At 42.2% G+C, this 22,066-nt stretch overlaps 1 protein-coding gene across 1 annotated transcript in view; it reads left to right on the forward strand.

Moving 5' to 3' along the window:
* NEK11 (NIMA related kinase 11) overlaps positions 1–22,066 on the forward strand; it is a gene marked incomplete at its 3' end in the record, with an annotated part of 108,896 nt that overhangs the window by 26,354 nt on the left and 60,476 nt on the right. The window contains 1 exon segment of the mRNA XM_082654641.1: positions 15,431–15,596. Coding sequence (XP_082510767.1) covers positions 15,431–15,596 — 166 coding nt within the window.

Raw genomic sequence — 22,066 nt, forward strand, 5'->3', positions numbered from 1 at the left:
TCAGCCTGTGTCTATTGATGATGCTGCCTGGCTTTGCGTCTTCTGCGAACTTGGTAAATATGTCTTTTGGGAATCTTCATCTTAGTCATTAGTAAAAGGTTGGTGAAGATATCGTTAGGGATGGAACCGAGGGCATTACAAGAGGGCGTACCTGCAAAACGGCCTGAGACCCAAGACTCCACGATGTTTGGGTTGCTTGTTCAGCCGGCCATGGGTCCACATGGAGTCTGCATCTCTCCCATGTTAAAGGATGTCACAAGACTCTTCTCATTTACAGCTGTTAACATGACTTCATCAGATGGGCAGGAATCATGATATCCCATGACTAATTGCTTCTCTCTGATCTTCCAATCAAATAACCCTCTAACAGAAAGGAATTAGGTTAATTTAGTATGGCTTGTTCTCTGTAAGCCCACATGAGCCTCTGTTGAACACTGCTTCATGTTCTAAATGCTTACAAGCAGTCTGTTTGTCAGTTCTTCGACTTGGCCAGAGATTGGTGTCAGGCTTACTGCTCTACAATTTCTGAAAGACACTTTTCTTGAAAATCAGAACAGTACTTTTTTGGTAGGGGGAGGCAGGAGAGCACCTCTCCCTTTTTTCCTGATTATTCAGATTATCAACCTTGGTGCAGAGAATATATCTTCAAGTTGTGTTCTTGGCATGCAGCTCACCTGGGTCTGACTCCATAAACTCAGAAGGCAGGATCCCAAGGTGGTGAGGGGCCCAGAGTTCAGAATTGGGGGGGGTCTCAGTTTCATTATTACCAGGTGTGGTCACTCAATCAACTATGTGCCTTTAAGAGAGGGTCTTAGCCTGTCTGTATCTCAGTCTCTTCATTTCAAAAATGAGGATTGTAACAATCTCTTAGCACAGTGGCTGTGGTGCCAAGTAACTGCTCCTCATATGGCACCTGCTGCTGTCACAGTTAACACCAGTGTCACTGTTTTAGTGGCTGGATGTTTTCTCAGGATTGGCTCATATCTCGGTTTTGGTTCTGTTTTTAGGATATTCATTTCATCCCTTTAAGGTACATGACACTTTCTGATAGCTTGTTATGCTTTGTCTCTGCGCTCCCTCTGGATTGCAAAGCCTGCATGGACAGAGGCTGTGCCTTGGACAAGGAGAGTGTCTTGCACAGCTCAGGTGCTCTGTACACAGGTACCGAGTTTAGAGACTAGAATTGAGGTAAGCGTTGAGAAGGTTTCCTCATAAGTTCAACATCGAAGTGTTGTTGTAAGTTGAAATTCTGCTTCTGAATGAGCTCTATTTAAAAGAATTACTGATGTCTCCTTGGGGACACCTCCACTGCTATGTGACTAAAGCGAAAACTGCTTTATGTCACAAAGGATCCAGAGATTGAGATCCCCCCTTGTAATAGGCAAGACTTACGTCTACGACATAACCACCAATGACAGCAACAATAGTAATAGTAATAATCATCATCTTACATTCCAAGAAGTTGGGAATTGAATTTGAAGGTCAACCATAGCAACAAGTTTTGGCCAGTACATCTGTGTTCTTCTTTTCCTCATTCTTATTTCCACCTACCCTTGCTGGTCTCAGTTTTCTATTTTATTATATAAGTTATGTCAAATCCTCTGTGGAATGAGGCTGAGTACAAATCCATTCAAGTAGTAAACTATGCAGCAAGACATGTTCAGAGGGTCAGTGGGCAGCTGTACTTTATCACTTCTGGGAACAGAACAAGAGGTAACCCACACAAACCACATGTTTTAGGACGTGAGCCAAAAGTGTAAGGGTGATTTTCCTCATGGTGTTTTAACCCTGACTGGAGTTTCTGGGTCCTGTGGGTGTTGGCTGCAGAATGGTCTCAGGAGGGCCTGTGGTCGAGTCTCACAGTCTCTCTGGCTTCTAGTGGCCTTATCTAGAAAGTGAGGGGCTGGGCCAGCAGTGGGTCCCAAACCTTTGCTGCCAGAGGAGCTCTCATGTTTCCTGTAATGGGAGGGGCACACAGGCCCTCTAGCTTGGGCTGCTCTTCAAAGCCCCCTCCAAACCCCCAGCCTCTCGAGAGCGCTGGGGCCCTTCAGCATTCGCAGCGCCAGCAGCCCTCTGACCCCTCCCCACTCCCAAGCTCACTATTCAAAGTGTGCTCCCTGGACTAAGCCGCTCAGGGTGCTGCCTGGGACCTAGTTAGAGATGTGTCTTGGGCCCACCCTGGACTGTATTGGGATAGATCCCTGTGATTTGTGTGCACAGCGCAATTTGAGGACTGCTCTCACATGCTGTGTCCTCCTTTGAGGCTTCCTCAGATATCATACTTTATGAGTCTAACAGTTCTTTTTCCTTTCATTATATGAACATGAAAACACTTTGATTTATCCTCAAATAAGTTCCAGACTCTCCTGAAAGAGTGCTGGTGGAAAACTGCGCTCAAGACTCTTTTGCAGTGTCCTTTGCTCAGCATGGTTTCCTGAGGAGCTGGCCTCCCTGCCGAGCTCCTGCGGACTCCTTGGGCAAGTGGGACAGCCCGGCACAGTCACCGCTGGGAGAAGCAGCAGCCGTGACGTTTGCAGAGCACTTGGCTTAGCCAGGCTCCCCTCAGCCTCCTGACTCTGGGAAGTAAAGCCTTGTGTGATCAGAGGCAGGCCAGCCCCGTGTCCCCCATCCCTTCCTCCCCTTACACAGCCCCCGGTGACTTTCTCATGTGTGACAAATCATTGACTAAACCCGTAAGCTGTCATTCAGGGAAACTGGATCCTTCCTACTAGTAGAATTCTAATTTGAGCTCTGTCAGTAGGTTAAGCCCTGGCTTTCTGGTCATAAAAACAGATTTTTTTCAGCCTCAGCACAAGTCAGCAAAAACATAAGACCCAGAATCAGTTGCTTAAACCCTCTAATGGGAGTATGCTAATCCAGAGCTTTGATTCCCTCCCTTTCTATCTCAAAGTTAAATACAGTAACTGCTTTGTGCTATAGTTAAAGAGAGAGTTGTAGCTCAAATCCCTATGTTATAATTACTGTGATGATGAAATAGAGACTGAAATCTGGAAATACAAACCTTTTTCCATTTTGGCTGTCTTCATGTTAATTTGAGGCCAACCAACACCTGCTACAGATAAGATGGGGAGACTATTTCACTGAAACCCTAGATTGTTTTTTTGTTTTATTTTTGGAGCACCAACTTTCTTCTTGCCTGGATCTTAATTTAATTTTACTTTACACAGGGTTTATCCTTTGTTGGCTTTACCTAGTCAGGGAAATGGAGCTAATCAGTTTTTGTTGCTTCTTAAAACACAATTTGTTCCCGTCTTGATTTCATGGTAGACTTTGCGTCACATCTGATTATCTCATTGCAATCCGCAATTCTAGGTTTTTTCTGTAATGTTCAAAATAAAAACATGACATGAATTATGTATCAGAATTTTGCATTTTGAATATTAATCTAACAGTAATTGTAAATTTGAAACGTAGAACAGTCATAACAAGAGCTAACTTATTATCTATGGTAAATTATTCTTTCACATCCTTACTGACATTGTCATGCTCCTTAACTTCCTTGATGACACAAACAGGACCTTGGTTTGCTTTAAGCTCAGTACCTTTCAAAGTGTGATAGAGTGAATGAGTGATTGATTGCATTGAATCTTATGTTATCGATATTTTTGTTCTCAAGGCATGTTACTGCATTGTTAAACAATTTTGAATCAAGTGAGTTTTGCACAATTCAGCTTTTTGAAAACTGGCCCTCACACACACACAGTCACACCTGCAGGGTTGTGGTACCCAGGACAACCTCAGAAATGTAATCTAATGCTAGGAAAGGTAAGTCCTGGGAAACATTGTCTTCCCCTTCTGTGTGGTCTCATTCCAAACCTCCAAATCTGGGGCTCTGTAACTGGCACAAACTCTTGATTATCGGTAATATTTTCCATAACACTCAAATGATAATTAATAAAAACAGACATAGCTTCACCAGTGCCTCATCAGGAGCAAGACCATTATTCTAGTCATTTCATTTTCTCTTCTTTGATGCCAAGGAGGGGATGAGTAGAGCAGGTGACAGCTGTTTTTGTTCTTTGAAAAATGGTTTGAAAAATGAGAAAGTTTTGGGTTGTCTTAGCTGCTAGACACTGCAGATCCTATACACAAATGAAAGAGGGGAAACTGTTAAACTTTGAGACGGACTTCTCTTCTTTGGAGTTGTGGTCTGTTTCCTCCTTCAAGAGGTGAATGGCGGCTCTGCTGTAACTTCTCTATGACCTTGGATACATTAATCAGTCTATAAAACTCTTAGAAGAAAACAGGCAGGACACTCTCTGACATAAATCTCAGCAATATATTTTTTGATCCACCTCCTAGAGTAATGAAAATAAAAACAAAAATAAACAAATGGGGTCTAATTAAACTTAAAAGCTTTTGCACAGCAAAGGAAACCATAAACAAAGTGAAAAGACACCCCACAGAATGAGAGGAAATATTTGCAAACAAAGCGACCAACTCGGGATTAATCTCAAAAATATTCAAACAGCTCATGCAGCTATCTCAATATCAAAAAAACAAACAACCCACTCAAAAAATGGATGGAAGATCTAAATAGACATTTCACCAAAGAAGACATACAGATGGCCAAAAATCACATGAAAAGATGCTCAACATCACTAATTATTAGAGAAATGCAAATCAAAACTACAATGAGGTTTGTAGTTGTGAGGTTTGTCTGACCTCACATCGGTCAGAATGGCCATCATCAAAAAAAATCTACAAACAATAAATTCTGGAAAGGGTGTGGAGAAAAGGGAACCCTCCTACACTGTTGGTGAGAATGTAAATTGGTTCAATCATTATGGAGAACAGTATGGAGGTTCCTTAAAATCTAAATATAGAACTACCATAGATCTGGCAATCCCACTCCTGGGCATATATCCGGAGAAAACCATAATTCGAAACATGCACCCCAGTGTTCATTGCAGCAGTATTTACAATAGCCAAGACATGGAAGCAATCCAAATGTCCATCAACAAAGGAATGGATAAGAAGATGTGATACATATGTACAGTGGAATATTACTCAGCCATAAAAGAGAATGAAATAATGCCATTTGCAGCAACATGGATGGACCTAGAGATTGTCATACTGAGTGAAGTAAGTCAGAGAAAGACAAATACCATATGATATCGCTTATATGTGGAATCTAAAAAAAATAGTACAAGTGAACTTATCTACAAAACAGAAATAGAGTTACAGATGTAGAATACAAACTTATGGTTACAGGGGGTAAGTGGGGGAGGGATAAATTGGGAGATTGAGATTGACACGTACACACTACTATATATAAATTAGGTAGCTAATAAGGACCTACTGTCTAGCACAGGGAACTCTGCTCAATACTCTGTAATGACCTATATGGGAAAAGAATCTACAAAAGAGTGGATAGATGTATATGTATAACTGATTCACTTTACTGTACAACTGAAACTAGCACAAAATTGTAAATCAGCTATACTCCAATAAATTTTTTTAAAAAATGACAGCCAAAAAAAATTACTCAATCCTCAGGACCTTAATAGGTTGGGCTGCTTTGATGGATCTACTCTTGAGGGTCTTGTCTAGCTTTAAAATTCTATAAATACATAAAATCCATCCCAAGATTGGGGAAGAGGTCGAGCGAGGGGACAGGATCAGAAACTGGGCAGCTTTGTGCTTCTTATGGGACAGGTCATCCAGTGGGAGTTATCATCTCTGAGATGTTAAGAAACCTCTGAGCAGAACCATTTTCCAGGATGAAATATCTTTTTGCCATTTTTCTCTATCTATGCAAGTGTTACTGTCAGCTCCCATGGATAAGTCACTTCCAGATAAGGGCCATTCCAGCAAGGATGTTAGGAAGCAGTTTTTATAAACTTTCATTTTCTGATGTATGCCCAGCATGTAGGCTGATGTGCTTCCATAAGGGGAAGAATCACACATAGGGATTGTGTCTCTCACCACCTGTACCACAGTGCTTGGTGGGGTGTTAATTTTGATCATGTAGTAGTCAATAAACGTTGATGGTGCATCCACTGTGTGCTAAGACTTGTGCTAGACACCGAGGATACAGAAAGGAACAAAATGTAATTGCTCTCAGTCTGGGGATGGAGACCAAGAAATAACTATGAAAAGACATAATTGTCAGAGTTCCTATGGTGAAGGTAGTGAATGAACTGAATTTTGAACAGTGATGAGTGTGCAAGCTTGGTTCCATTCAGACATACTGCCAGGTGCTGGGAATCCCACAGTGAATGGACTGTGAGCTGGCTCTGGGTGGCTACAGGCCAGTACAGGACCTCCTATGTGAATAGACGTCACAGGGGGCAATGGGAGCCTGGAGGAGGGGCCCCTAGCCTATCCCTGAGAGGTCAAGAGAGACTACTCTTGGATGGAGGCTTCTTACAAGGCCGCATGTGAATAAACATCACCTCCAGTTCTTGGAACTTTGTTTTACCTTCTAAAAATTATAATGATCAACCTTGTGCCTCTAATACCTAATGACCTCATCTTTAATTTCTTAAGTTTGAAGCTTCAGACTATGAAAAACAAAGTAATTCCTTATATTAGCAATTTTTTCTATCTCCAGAGAATTATAGAAAAATGTATATTTATTATTATTTATTAAAGTATGTTTTCTTAATTGGGGGGGAGCAGGAGAGGAGAGAGAACAAATCTTTTAGAAATTCTTTTTTTCTTGGTCATTTTCATCTCAGTATATATTTTTTTTAAAGAAAACATTTTTAATCTTACAGTACAGTACCTTGAAAAGTACAGTAGCACAGTACAACAGCTGGCATACGGGGGCTGGTATCAAGTGAGCAGGCAAGAAGAGTTACTGACTGGAGGAGAGAGGAGGGGTGGGAAGTATTTTTTTTATTTGTATATTTTATCTTATTTTTGATTGCTGTATTATCTGTGCCCTTTACTTCCCTCTTTTCCTCGTTGTCCCTCATTTTAGAAACCTCCTGTTTGCTATCACAACTCCAATATCTCTATCCAAGGGAAGGAAGGGAACAGTGGTGGAATTTTAATCTTTCTGAATCTTGATACTTTTTGATAACTGCTAAAATTTTTGACACATGAGAATTTTGAATCAATGAATAAAATTGTTTTCAAATTATTTAAAGAAATCCCATGTTATCTTAGTTTCCAGATTCACTAACAGATAATTTCTAGTCCTTTATTCAAATAGTTTTTTCTCACTATACATCCATTTTTGTATAGTTCATTGTAGTTTACTTTGTCATAATTTTTTGAAGATTCGTATCAATGTCCAAGTAGAAAAGAACCAATTTATCTTTTCCAGTTTAAAATAGGAGACTTAGCACTTTCTAAGGAAATAAGACATAGCCCCTGTTCTCAAGGGGCTTATCTCTGTTCTAATCTTTATGCACTGCACAGCTAAACCTAACTCCTTTCCTTTGGCTTTTCACAGCCTGAAGCACGTACAAATGTGTGGAGTGTTCACCACATCCTCCACCTCTGCTTCTAATCTCTTCTTTAAAAACCTCCTCTTTCTTCCTGTAGCAAAGTGTTGGTATCAGGATATCTTTGGCCACCAAGATGGCTTAAACAATAAGAAAGATTCATCTCCCTAACAAAAAGTCCAGAGGGAGAGCAGATCCCCGTGATGAAGTCGTCAGGGGCCTTGGTGCCTTCCTTTCACCCAGCCTGTCGTCTCAGGACAGTTCCTTCAGGACGCCAGCTGGCTGCCGAGGTCAAAGGAGTCACAGGTGAGTGATAGCATTGCAGAGATGGAGGAAGGGGACTCTCCTCCTATGCTTCCCTTTTTTTATCAGTGAGGAGCATCTTTCCTAGAAAACCATCACGAGCCCTCCCCACATCTCCCAGGCCAGAATTACACCACGTGTCTAGACTGATCACTGGCAAGGGGACTAGGATTACATGGTGGGCTTAGATCAGTTATGATTCACGCCAGGGGCTGGGGAGTGGGGGAGACAGCCACCCTCTCTTAAAATAATTAAGCCACAATATTTAATGACTGTGCTCGTCTGTATAAATAAGAAAGACAGAACTGCCTGACCACTTGTCTGGAGGTGTGTGGGAGAAGGAGGGTGGGGGAAGAGCCCTCACTGGTTCTCAGGGGAGCTAGAGTTGGCTCCGTTACATCTCTGGTGGTAAAGAGAACTTTCCAAGGCTGTGGAAAGGAGCTCCAGGAAAGGAGCTCACCGTGAAGGGAACCCACTCATTTTTTTGGCTGAAAGGAGAGGAGAGTGCAGTTTGTTCTCAGTGAGCTCTCAGGAGACAGTCCCAGCAGCTTTGGTAGAGGCTGTGACTTAGACACAGGGAGGAGATGGCTGCCTGGCCATGAAGGCACAGATACCCAGTCTGCCCTCTGTTACCGCCCCCGCCGACCAATTCACACTCACTCATGGATTCCTGGGCTCGGCTGTGGAGTCTCTGTCAAGCCCTGGGAGGAGAGCTTTGCACAGCAGAGCAGTTAGACACTTTGTGTCTTCTCTGTCACCTCCAGGGAGCCCCCCCTGGGAAAGGGCTGGTTGGGGTCCATCCTGAAGCCAGTTCTGTTCTTGCACTGACACCAGAGATTCCCTGCGGAGAACCTCCACTGAGCACCAGCACCGTTTCCAGCCTTGAGACGTGTGTTCAAGCCATTTCTGTTTTTTAAGTTTATACAGATGGGAAGAGTCATTGAATTCACATGATTATTAGATACTTTTTATTCAGGCAATATTTATCTTCAAAACTCCTGCTCCTGAAATTTCTGTTTACTCTTTTCTGTTCCTTAAAAATAAAAGGCAACCTGCCTAATTTGTTATGTTACCAGCATTGAAACACTGCATGGAACTTGTTACCACAAATGAAAATATAATCTAAACAGGAGCAGGAAAAACATATTTGCCAAACAAAAATGTCTGAAATACTTCTACTGTTATTTGTTCTTTGTTTTTTATCTGTATTATTATTATTAGTTATTTTTGCTTATTATTTGTACATAATACTCCCATATGCTGCTAATGTGTTTGTAAACGAAGTCTTGAGAAGCATAGGAGATGGAATTTATCTATAGGTTATAACTGATTTGCAGTTTCATTATTCAGTGTTACAGACACTGTGTCTCAGAATCACTATATCCTAGCTATCTTCAGGAGTAAAGGTAAAATAGAGCAGAATTTAAAGTGGAGAAAAGTTGCCTTTATTTTCATCCCTGTGACAGATGGTGTTGGGGCCCCACCTATGTCCCCTGGCCAATTAGCATTTCCGGTACGTGGACCCAGCCTCCACCTGCGGCAGGGGCAGTTCTGCCTGAGGCCTCCCTGGCTGTCAGGGCCTCTGTGCTCCAGTGAGGCGGAGAGTGGGGGAGTTGATACTCCCAGGAGCAGCCTGAGTCAGTGGATGAGGAAGTCGGTCCCCGCCCCTCAGGCAGAGGAGCCCAGAGGTGTGTTCTATGCCTGCCCCTAGGGTTCCTCCACAGTTAAGCCCCAGTTGCCCACAGTGGTAACTGGCTTGATAACAGGCCCTTGAATGGCTCCCCTCCCTTCACCTCACTTTCCTACCCCTCTTCTTACTGCCCAAATTGATCACCTGCCTCAAATCCTGTCTCAGGGTTTGCTTCCTGGGGACCCCAAACTAAGGGAGTCCTCTAGAGCAGAGCATGGCTCGATACATTATCTTTTAAAATGTAGTTATATATAGCGCAAATGCTTTTTTCTGATTAAAAATTGGGATAGATAAATGGCGGAGGACGGGGGGGATGCGGGGGGTGGAAGGAAGGAAGGAGTGTTTTGTGAACCTGCCAGGTTTTTAGGTATTTTAAGAAATACCCCTCCCCGTAACATTTTCATTCTTCGTTCCATAATGTATACTGTGGTTGTGTGTGTGTCTGTGCACGATTTACTCTAAAGAAGGATATATAGATATTGGAATTCTCAAGCAGTTTTCTTTTTTTGAAAAGTCACCTGCTTATTAACTTTCGTAGCCTATTCAGGTAATGCAAATATAGCTGTCCCTCTACTGGCTATTGGTTTATACAGGGCAAATTGTAAAGAATGATAAATTCATTTCTTTTGTTACTTGGAATCCACCTGGGGAGAAGGCAATTCAGCTTACTACAAAGTAGTTTCTGTGTGCAAAAGTGAATGTCCTGGGGCTCTAGTCTATAGATTTTACGTTTTTTCTCTTCTCAAAGGAGAGTTAGGGGTCCTCACCCCATCCCCAGCTCTATTATTGCATTTATCGTGAAGTTGTTCAACTATTTTTGTACTTGTTGGCCTTCCCCATGAGACTGAGCTTTCTTGGAGGGCAGGAGTTTTATCTTTTTCATCTTTCTATCCCCAGAACATGATACTGTGTTTGGCATACCCAGGGCAGTCAGTAGATGGTGAAATAACAGAAATGTGGAACTTTCGATGTGAAGGTATTCGGCAGTGGCTGCCTGGCACCTTGTGTGGAGTCTGAAGTCAGGCTCAGCAGAAGGATTTTGGTCCTTAGTTGCTGGTGTCTGCCATGGGCACCTGAGTCTTGCTATCCCTGCACTGTATGGTGATGTCATCTGAGCTCCATCTGTGTCCAAAAACTGCAACATGCCTATGATCAGGGGTGGAGAGGAAAAGATCAGATGAATCAGTTTTTACCCTGAAACAAGCTGGGATCAGGGATTTAATTGTTAGAAACAAAGGCAGCTCATAGATTATGGCATATGATGATCCATAAAATGATATTATCCTTTTCTCTGGCCACAGACCTTAAAAATGTTTCTGAATTGCTGAAAGAAGGAAAAACAACTGAAATAAAAGAAAATCCCATCTGTTGTATACTCTCCACTAACACCTACAATGTTTTTTCAGCTACTCCTTTAGGTACCTTTAGTTCCCAGCTTTCCCATCTTTTATTAATGTGCCACTTTTTGGGACAAATATCACTGCCATTTTTTCATGTCCCTTTACGTTTTAAAGTTATATGTCATATTAAAGGGGGTTAAGTTACTTTTAAAAGGATGTTTTTCCACTCTCATGATACTTCTACCCATAAAAGGCCCTAAATCCCTCAGAAGATCCTAAGTTTTAAGACTCAAATAAATGAATAAAAATTAACCTAAATGAATCAAATCTTTGGAGGTTCAGTTTTCATTACCCCAAAGTGAGTGCTTCATGGGAACACCTCACAGTGCTCTGTGACGCATAATCGCGTGGGTCAGGGCTCTAGACGCAGATATGAGTAGCCGCCCTCTGCACGGTTGAGGCAGAAGGGGATTGATACTGAACACAGCTGCGGGAGGCTGCAGGGCAGGGGAGGCTAAATTTCCAGGAATGTCAGCCTGGAATTGGCCCACTGCCACTGCCCCCAGGCCCACGCTCTTTCTTAGGACACCTGTATGAGTGAAGGGAGGTCCTGTGCCTGCCCTGTCCCACCACACAGCTCACACCCAAGGCAAGGTCCCGGCTTGGTCCAGCTGACTGGCAGAACCTAGGTCCCACACTGGCACCCCAACTCAAGGCAGATGGGAGATGAGGAATTGTTGTTGTCTGTCTGTTTGTTTTTATCTAGGGAAGGCAGGACCCACAGCCCAGGGGTCTACTACAATGTAGGGAGGCTGTCTAAAGACACTGGGCAGCCACAAATGATAGATTTCTGCTATGATACTGTCTCATGAAAATAGCAGGCAAATTGTCTAAACTGGCCTCTGGTGTTAAAAAATTGTGTAGCAAAAAGATGTGAAGGAAGTACACAAAATTGTTACTGCTGATGATCTCTGTAGTGGATTGTGGACTATGTTTTGTTTTCAAATTTTTCTGTAACAACACTATATTTCCTTGTAAATTAGAAAAATAATGAGAGCTGACCATTTAAGAAAGGATTAGTTAAAATAATTGCAGCCTTTCTAGATAGATGAAAACTCTTACCTTGAAAGTCCTGAGCATATTTAATACTGTTAAACAGGTGAATATTGAATTTTTTAAAAAACAAAAAATATTACTGCCTTATTTAAGCTGCAGTTAAAATCTGTTTCCTGTGGATTTGCCCTCAGTGGGTACAGTAGCTGCTGATCAAATTAGAGAGTCACGGCAGCTTAAATCAGGAGGGCCTCAGACATCACTTACCCTAACTGTGTAGCACCCAGCTCGATTTGAAGTTTTAGAAAATACAAACATACACACATTTATGCACACTGATCTGCTTACTATCTGTCTTCCTCAGGAGACCCAAGGGCAGGGGTGACGAATTCTCAGAGCTCACTACACCACTACACACACAGCACTCCTCACTGAGATTCCAGAACTCTTAGGCCCCTTGGTTTACTTGCCCCTTGAAGACCTTTCTTTCACTCCTACCCCTTGCTGGACACAAGGAAATGTGAGGTTCCTGCTTTGGAAATATAGCAGGGCTTCTGCTCTGGGGCTCTTCTCCCCATCTGGGAGTTCTGTCCCCCAGGACACGGCCTGGGGGACATGAACTATTTTCAAGGGCTCAGCAGTGCCTAATGTTCTTGTCTCCCCTCCATCTGGTCCTGAGGGTCTCTCTCACGTCGGACAGGGAGGACACTCACGCCACTGGTCAGGTGCTCCTTCAGATCTTTTCTCTTTGGCCTTGGTTTCTCCTTTGGAAAATCAAAAGCCAGGGATTTTACTCATATTCTCTGTAGTTTGTGATGTCATCTTTTTCCTGAGGCAGCCTATGCTGCTTGTTCAATTTGAAATAAGTGAAAGACTACAGGGAAATTTGGGGAAAATAACCCTGAACTTCTCAAAGATATCATCTGCCCCATTTGTATGGAAGGTGGGCCAAATTTGAAGGGAATGAAATTAGCTATAGTTATCCCAAATTTCCAGTCACTCTCCAAAGTTTGTCAGTTCACTACTGATTCTAGAAAGAAACATGCCACTTGGGGAAGAGAACAGAAAGTTTGCAAAATGAGTGAGTCTGAAGGGGTGCCTGTTTTGCAGCTGCTAAAAAGTTTCTCCTGAACAGCTGAAGTTCTGATAAAATAAATATCTGTCCTGTTACTTAGGAGAGGGTGACAGGCTGAGTGTCACTGAGCCAGGGGCAAGCTTCCTTGACTTGGTCAGTTTCTGCACTCTGCTTGGCTGATAAGGCTCTCACACTATGTGACACGCAATGAGAGTTTCCTCTATCAGTTCTAGGTAAGGAAGGTGGAATATCTCCGCATCTGCCAGAGGTGAGTATATTAGATATCACCTGTCTTGATAGCCCTACCTTCATCTGCTAAGCTGTGGGCAAATGAGATTTTATGCCTTATCATCAGGCTGCCAGATGGGGCTCAGGTAACTCTATGTAAAATCCCATGCCCTGTTGCACAATAGTTGATGTTTGCAAGAAAAAATAAGTATCTTAAAACTTCCGATAGCATTTGTTCCTTCACAGCAAGAGAATATTGCAAGTTTGAGTGAGGCTTTATAGTGCCGTGCTATATAAATTAACCACTGTGACTTTTACAACTGCACGTTGGCTGGGGCGCAGTAAGTACTGGAAAAGTACCATGAATATGTCATTTGGCTTACGGCTTTATCATTTTTAGAAGTTACAGGAAAACAACCGCGTCTGTCATTTCAAGTTCCTTTATTATACCAAACAGTTTGAGATGCCACTCTTAATAACATGAGGTCATTTTTAACCAAATTCTTGCTAGAACAGTCTCTCTATAGAACACGTTACCAAGCAAGAATTTCTCCAGAATCCACTCCATTATCAAGTAGGGGCCTGGTAGGGCGTTCAAGACCTAACAAAACCAATGTGATGGCCCCTGTCCAGTGTTATTGGGGCTGGTCCTTAGTTACATAAGGGAACAATTTAAAAATGAAATGACATAACTAAAACGTTTATATCAACTTAAAACATATTGTTGTACGTTTTCTCTCATTTTTGTTGTGCAGCCAACATCTGATGTCCTCTGATGAGAGGTCGCTTCATCTTTTTTGCATAAACTTACCCATGTTAAGTTGATTAAGTTTTCCAAGTTTACCTTCTTTAAAGTAGAATGAGAATTTAGCAATCTCAGTTCAGAATTCTAGATTTTTACATTTTTAAACCAACGTTTTAGAACTGTCTTATCAATTACTTCTTTAACAGCATTTTTTTTTTTGCAACTTGTCATTATTAAGCTTTGTGGTAAGCATTTGACTTAGTTTTTCTAGCAGAGACAACACTCACTCATCCTTCATCAGTTTGTCATATTTAAGTCACAGATTTACAATACTGGGCACGAGTGGCATAAACAGGTTTGGGAATAGATGCTACAACTTGGGTAAACACCTTAACTGGAAGGTGGTCCAGAGAGCACCTGCTGGCCACCGCGTCCCCAACACAAAGGTGGCCATTGGCATCTGTTAGAAAGGACTGCAGAGCTCTGGTTAATCTAGGATTTGGTTAAAGGGCCTTTAATTAAGAGAGCTCCTACTATAAATACATTTTCATTAATATGCATAGATAGTTACTCTTAAATAACATTACTGCAAAATGTCTTCTAGTACAGGTCCTGCAGAGCTTAATGAACAGCTAAGGCTCACTTATAATCAGTGGAATCTGTCTGCATACATAATTGGTGCTCTAAAGTGCTTCTCCCGGCAATCTGTTTACACTGTGGCACTGTAATTGGTTTGGTCATCAGTCTGTTTCTTTCTGTAGATGGGAAGAGATAATGTTTTGGTCCACTCCTCATTAGTTACCACAATTTTTAAGTTAATAATTTGGAGATGTAATGAGCTCTTGTTCCATTTATACATGTTTGAATACCTCTGTCAATGTTTTTAGATTTTTTTCTTTTCCTAAATACTGGTAGCAATAAAGTATGATATGCCAAGGATAATTTTAAAAAGAAAATAAGTAGATATTGATTCTGCTGATATTAAGTTGATAGATTTGGAAAATTTTAGAGCTGAGAGACAGAGAGAAGCATGTGTATTTATACACACATGCGGAGGCAAAGAGAGAGTCAGAGAGGAAAAGAGAGTCAAAAAGGATAAGACAGATGCAGAGAGACAGATTTTATAATTATATTATATTCACACACACACACACACATACACATATATGTATATATATATAGAGAGAGAGAGAGACAGAGAGATACCAAGATAGGAATAGTGAGAGAAATAGAAAAACAGACAGAAACAGGAAAACAGATAAGTAGAGACAGAAAACACACAAAGAGACAGAAAAAGACAGAAACAGAGACACCTAGAGGCTGAGGAAGAGCCGCTTCAGCCACGCCACTCAAGATTAGCCCTGTCTCTGCCCCGTGTGACCAAACTAGGGCCGCAGGTGTGGAGGGCACTGCCAGGACAGAGGCAGACCCAGGGTGCCCAGGAGTCACCAGTGATAGCAGAACTCTGAGTAGGTCACAGCCTGGGCATTAATTAGATGGCCCTGCACCGCTGTTCACATCTATTAAACATGTTTTTGAGTTCTAAATGTATTAAAATTTTTTTTTTTTTGGCTGCAGAAAGGTCCTGAAGGAAATCTCTACTGGAGAACTCAATCCAAATGAGACTCTGCAGGCCACTTTGGAGGCCCAGCTCCTTTCCAAGCTGGACCATCTAGCCATCGTCAAGTTCCATGCAAGCTTTGTGGAGCAAGATGATTTCTGCATTTTCACAGAGTACTGTGAGGTGAGACTCTCCTTCACTTTTTGAAATCTTAATAAAAATATATTTCATAGGGCTTCCCTGGTGGCACAGTGGTTAAGAATCCGCCTGCCAAAGCAGGGGACATGGATTCGAGCCCTGGTCCGGGAAGATCCCACATGCCCCGGAGCAACTAAGCCCCTGCGCCACAACTACTGAGCCCGTGTGCCACAACTACTGAAGCCCGTGTGCCTAGAGCCTGTGCTCCACAACAAGAGAAGCCACTGTAATGAGAAGCCTGCGCACCGCAACCAAGTGTAGCCCCCACTCGCCACAACTAGAGAAAGCCCGCATGCAGCAATGAAGACCCAATGCAGCCAAAGATAAATAAAATAAATAAATTAAAAAATATATATATATTTCATAGTAAAAAGCTGTCTGTAAAGAGACATCTCAGAAGTTTAACTAGCCAACCACAAGGTGAACTATAAATACCTGGGATGTTGTGTCTTGCTGCTAAGAGTGATCATGTCTATGTAATTGACAAACTTGTTTCTGATGAAGGGTTTCTCTTTCTTGGAAAACTCAGAGTGAATGTATTTTAGGGAGGAATTGATGCAGAAAAACAATCCAGCATATTTATTTTTGGTGTGTGTGTGTGGGGGGGGGTGCATTCTCCAAGCCTCCGACAACGGTTCGATTATTAGATGGACATTTAAATGCCGTAACAGAGGCCTGGACAGAGGAGAGGGACACCTCCTGAGTCCTGGGTTCTAGCTCTGTGGTTCATTTTCCCCAATGGAAACTTGGAAATGGGAATATGGCTCATTTTACCCATGAAAATCCTTCATATTAACTGATTTATGATTTATGGCTTCAGGTATTTGCAGTTTCCCCTGCCATTCCATGTTCTCCCCAAGTGATAATAGCTGTGCATTTTACTGAGCCCAAGTGAACATGAAGCTGCTGAGAAAGGTGCCAGGTGGAGGGGGCTTGGGGCTGACAAGGTGCAGCATATGTGGGTCTGGGTGGTCACTCCTGAGAGGCTAGGGAGAGGGGAGTTACAGGGGTTGGGTCAGAAAGAGAATACCCAAACATGCCCTTGCTCAGACAGTATCTTCCAGAACATTCTGAGAGCTAGTGTTAGCCAAATGTACCTTGGGAGAACCTGGTTCTATTCATACTTTAGAATGTATTCAGTTCATCACCTGGGTGTTGCTGGGGCCCAAGAGAAATGACGCTGGGAAGAAAGAAGATGCTCTTTAGAGAGGGAGGCAGGCCTGTTTGGGTCAGAGGGTGCTGGGTGTCTGAGGTGCGGAAAAGAAGAGGAAGGAGGAGAAGCAAATCGGAAGGAGTAAAGATAGCAACAGAACCCAGCCTCGCTGTGCTTTATATGGTAGCTGATGTGTCATCCAAAATGAAACCAGTAGCAAAGTTAGAATATCTGAAAATTTGATATCATCCAGGTCTTGGCTGTTCCCCTTCGGGACGGTCTCCCTGGCACAGCCTTGCTGGGAGTTTCCCCATCCAGTCTTGCCCCTCCTCTGCTTGAAGGAGAAGCAGGGGAAGAAAAGAAAAAGAACCAGGACATTTGGGTGTTTACTTCTCCTTTATCCAACAGATTTTTAAGAAAATCAGTGAAATGATGAGGTGCGCAGAGCATGGGTAAGAACAGCTGCTCTGGCAAATATGTCACTGATCTATGCAAAACCCAGGGATTTACAAATATAGCTACACTATGATCCATCAGCTATAATTTAATCATTTTCTTCTTTTTGCCCCATTCAGTTAATAAACTATCTTATGTGGGGAGCAACTGACTCCTATTGCTTATGCCTATTACTGCTACCTCTGCTGCTGCTCTCGGCACACTGAATTTTCCAAAGAGACTCTCACGATCTTAAAATATTTTTCACTATAGTGAGGACTGTCCAGTGGAACTTTGTGTGATGATGGTAATACTCTATATTTGTGCTGTCCAATATGGTAGTTGCTAGTCACATACAGCCCTTTAGCACCTGATGAAATATGGCTAGTATGGTTGAGGAGCTGGATGTTAAACTTTATTTAATTTTAATTACTTTAAATGTAAATAACCATGTGTAGCTGGTGGCTACCATATTGAACAGAGCTAGATGATAAGCTATAACTTTCTCTCCTTATATTAATTTTTAATTATTAATTTTCATGTAATTTTAATCTACTAGAAAAGTTACAGAACACAGTGAACTCCCATATACACTTCACCCAGATTTACCAATTGTTATTTTTTCACATTTGCTTTATTATTCTATCCTTTCTATCTATCTATCTATCTATCTATCTATCTATCACCTATCTATCTATCATCTATCTATTTTTTCCTGAACCACTTGAGAGTAAGTTGCAGACATGATGCCCCTTTGTCCTAAATCCTCCTATGAGTGTTTTCTAAGGCCAAGGACATTTCCTTAACATAACTACAGTACGAAGATCAAAATCAGGAAATTAACATCGATGCAATGCTGGTATGTAATCCAGTGGTTGTCAGTGTGTGATCCCAGACCAGCAGCATCAGCATCATTTGGGATCTTTACTTACAGATACAGATTGTTAGCTTCCACCACAGCCACAGCGAATTAGAAATTCTGGGGGTGGGATCTGGCTATCTGTGTTTTGACAAGCCCACCAGGTGAGGCTGAAGCACACTGCAGTTTGAGAACCACACATCTAATCCACAATTCACACTCAAATTGAGCCCATTTGTCCCAGTTATGTCTTTAGAAAGGACATTTCTATAAGAATGTCTTTTTCTCGCTTAGGATCCAATCCAGGATCATCTGCATTACTTTTTAAATGCTGGCGGTTTCCAAGGGCTGAGCTGCTCCTCCCACCCCGGGGCGTTGCCATGGTGACGGCCGCTGGCCGGGGAGCAGCTGCTGGGCTTCCCTGTTCCACCTGCTGAGCTGTCAGGACGCACTTCCCTGAGGAATGACGTGTGTGGGTCGCTAGTTTTCCTTGCTAACCGAGATATTTCTCATCTTCATGAGCTTAACTCACACAAACCTGGCATTATCCTCTTCTTATTGAGGTAAAATAATAATATTGGAAATGGCAGATGGCCAGACTTGCACCTCACAGAAAAATGTTTTCACCATTGAAATAGCTGGGTTTTTTGATCCCCAAGTTTCCTCTTCTGTAATTTAATTTGGAGCCTTGCAAGATTGAAATACACACATATAAATGCCTTCACGAGGCTGCTATGTCCACCACCCAACCCTTTGGACACATCACATCAGATTATGAGTGTAAAAAGCAAATTACCCCATTCTCACAACTTCTTGTCAAGATCTAACCAAATCTTTGATGGGGAATAGTACCCAAACTACCAAAGTGACAGAATGTTTCAAGTATTGGTGCCTTCCATTCTCCTCCAGCCAGGGAAATGGGGCAACTTGCTGTCCCCTGTCCCTCCTCCACAGTTTCCCACCTCTTCATCTGTGCCCTTTCAGAATGTCCTTCCTCCTGGCCCCATGTTTTCAGTTCCCACCCATCCTCCCAGGCCCGCTGAAATGTCACCCACTCTACAAAGATTCCTATAATCTCCTGGCTGGAAATCACTCCTCACCCGATCCCCGACTCTCATCGCATTTCAGCTTGGTGACACACAGCACATTATACATAGTATCATCCGTCTCAGATCAGACTCTCAGCGTGTGGGATTGATCTTTTTCTGATTCATTTTTGTATCGCATCATGAACCCATGTAATGAGCCACAAAAAATTAGTACTCAGGAAATTTCTTTCCTTTTGACGAATTCTTTACCACTTGCTTCCAGCTGCCTCTCACCTTATTTCTGTCAAAAGCCGGTGGTAAAATTTTGGATCCTTCTATCTGTCATATATGTTGAAAGCACTTTGTCAGAAAGCAGGGAAGGTTGGACTTGTCTGTTTCCTGCACTGTGATATTAACATAGCTAAATAAAAATTGTATCAATATAGTTGTAGTGCTTAACCTTGGCTGCACACTGGAATCACCTGAAAAGCTTTCAGAACTAATAAGGGCTGAGGCCCTCCTTCAGAAAGTCTGATTTAATTGGCCTGGGGAATGACCCAGGCATCAGGATTTTTGAAAGCTCTCCAGGTGATTCTAATGGGCAGCCAGGGAGGAGAACTGCAAAAAAAGGGGGAATGACCAGTGTGGAAACAGAAAAATACAGTCATAGAAGAAAACCATGTCAGTGTTTATGGAGCACTGAGCAAAGATGAGGCTCGGCTGAGGACAGGGGAGTCTGGCTGGCTCTGCTGGTGGGTGTGGTTTTCTGCTCAGGCCACCAGCTGGGTGCTGTTATTCATGAAAATTACCTGCCTTGTTCTCCGGGCTCCCTGAGCAACCTTCTATCCTGTTTCTCCTCAAACTTTCATGCCCTGATTTTAGCATTTTTTCAGTGGTAGTTGCCTTGAGCAGTTTTTACTGTGATATTTGCCTAATGGTGATCATGTATTTCCCTCATTCTTTCTACATTTATTAATTAGGGCTGTCCTGTTAGAAAGAGCTATTCCACTGTTCCTTCTCCTCCATTGATGTCTTTATTCAATTATTTATATCAGTATGGACTCAGGGATATTTATTTTATTCTATGGGTTATAGCCCAATGCTGTCATTATTAATTTTCTTTCTCAAATTGGTCCAGCTTCGGCTAGTGGGGCTCCTTCAGATTGGCTCCTGTGTCCTCTAAACATGCCCCCATCCTTTTTGAAGAAGTGGATTCTTATCTATAAACTATATTTTGTAGATGAGGAAATGGGAACCCAGGGAGGTGATTTTCTGGCAATCACATGGCTGGAATGTTGGATTTCATCCAGGACCAGGACCAGGATCACAGGGGTATAGGGAAAGCTGCTCCTGTTTTTCTTTTACTTGGATTGCTCCTATTCCTCCCTTAATATTTAACAGAGTCAGGGCTTCCCTGGTGGCGCAGTGGTTCAGAGTCCGCCTACCGATGCAGGGGATACGGGTTCGTGCCCCGGTCCAGGAAGATCCCACATGCCGCGGAGCGGCTGGGCCCGTGAGCCATGGCCACTGAGCCTGCGCGTCCAGAGCCTGTGCTCCACAACGGGAGAGGCCACAACAGTGAGAGGCCTACCTTCCCAAGCATGAAATTATCTACTTCTACCTGGACATGAATCAATAGAGATTGTTTTATTGTTCATATCAACAATGTTAACCAAACATGTTTCAGATGGTGGCACTAAACTAAACATAGATTTTAACACAGCTACATTAATCAAGCCTGTCTGTGTGAATTATGCAAAATATAAAGCTAACACTTTCGTTTACAAGATGAACAGGTTCTGGGGAATCTGATGTATAGCATGGTGACCGTGGTTCACAATACTGCACTTAGACACTTCACATTTGTCAAGAGAGTAGATCTCAAGTGCTCTCAACACACACGTGCACGTGCATGCACACACACGCACACAGAAATCATGTGAGATATTGGATGTGTCAATCAGCTTGACTGTGGTAAACATCTCACAGTGCACATGTCCACCAGATCATCCTGTTTTATGGGAAACCCGCTCCTTCCCTTGGCTTATTCTCGCTTATGTTCTGTATCTTGATCTATCTCTATATAATACATACATGTACATAGACACAAAAACACATGTATATCAATTTGTACACACACACGTCTTAACGTAATGATAATATAATTAATTATTTTATTTTCTATTAATAGTAGACTAGATAGGGTTTGAAACAGTAGAAAGTGTGTGGACTCTGGCATCACACTGACTTCTGTTCAAATCTTGGTCCATTTCCTTGAACAAGTTATTTCATTTTTCTGACCCCTGTCCTAATTTTAAGATAGAGTAAACAACACTTAGTATATTATTAGGTTTTTATAGGTATTTGAAATAATAAAGTTAATTTGTTAACTTTATGAGTTAAAATAAAGTTAAAAAAGGGACTATCAGACCTTTCCTCCTAATAGACTGTCAACGATGGAAGCTGTCTTTATATAGTTCATTATTTCAGTGTGACCTCACTCTCCCCCCAGGTTGTTTTCTAGAAGGCGAGCTAATTTTTACCTCTGAGTTTTTGGCTTGCAGCCTTTAGTGTGAGGATTCATGCCAGAAGGAGGAAACATGGAAAATTTTAAACACTAATGGGTCCAATAGCAACATTCAAGCAAATACTTTCTAAGGATCTGTTTGTAATATAAAAAGAACATTTTAAATCTCCTCTTATGTTTCTCATTTATGCAAATTGTTTAAATAAATCAAGTAAGTGGGTTGAGTTTTATAATGTTGAAATTCTAGTGAGTCTCTGTAGGCTCTTGCAAGTGAATTTGGAAATGACATGCACCACCAGGCTTATTGGTTCTCAGAGGGTCCTTACAACTTCATGCTGGATGTCTTGGGTCTACTGTTAGAGACAAACCCTTTGTTGTCCTTCAAAGCCACTGCTGAAGCTCTGTCTGAGGCCACGAATGAGAGACACTCCTGGTATATTGATCTTTGTGGCA

This window comes from Grampus griseus, assembly GCF_964374135.1.
Source record: "Grampus griseus genome assembly, chromosome: 5".
Taxonomy (NCBI): Eukaryota; Metazoa; Chordata; class Mammalia; order Artiodactyla; family Delphinidae; genus Grampus; species Grampus griseus.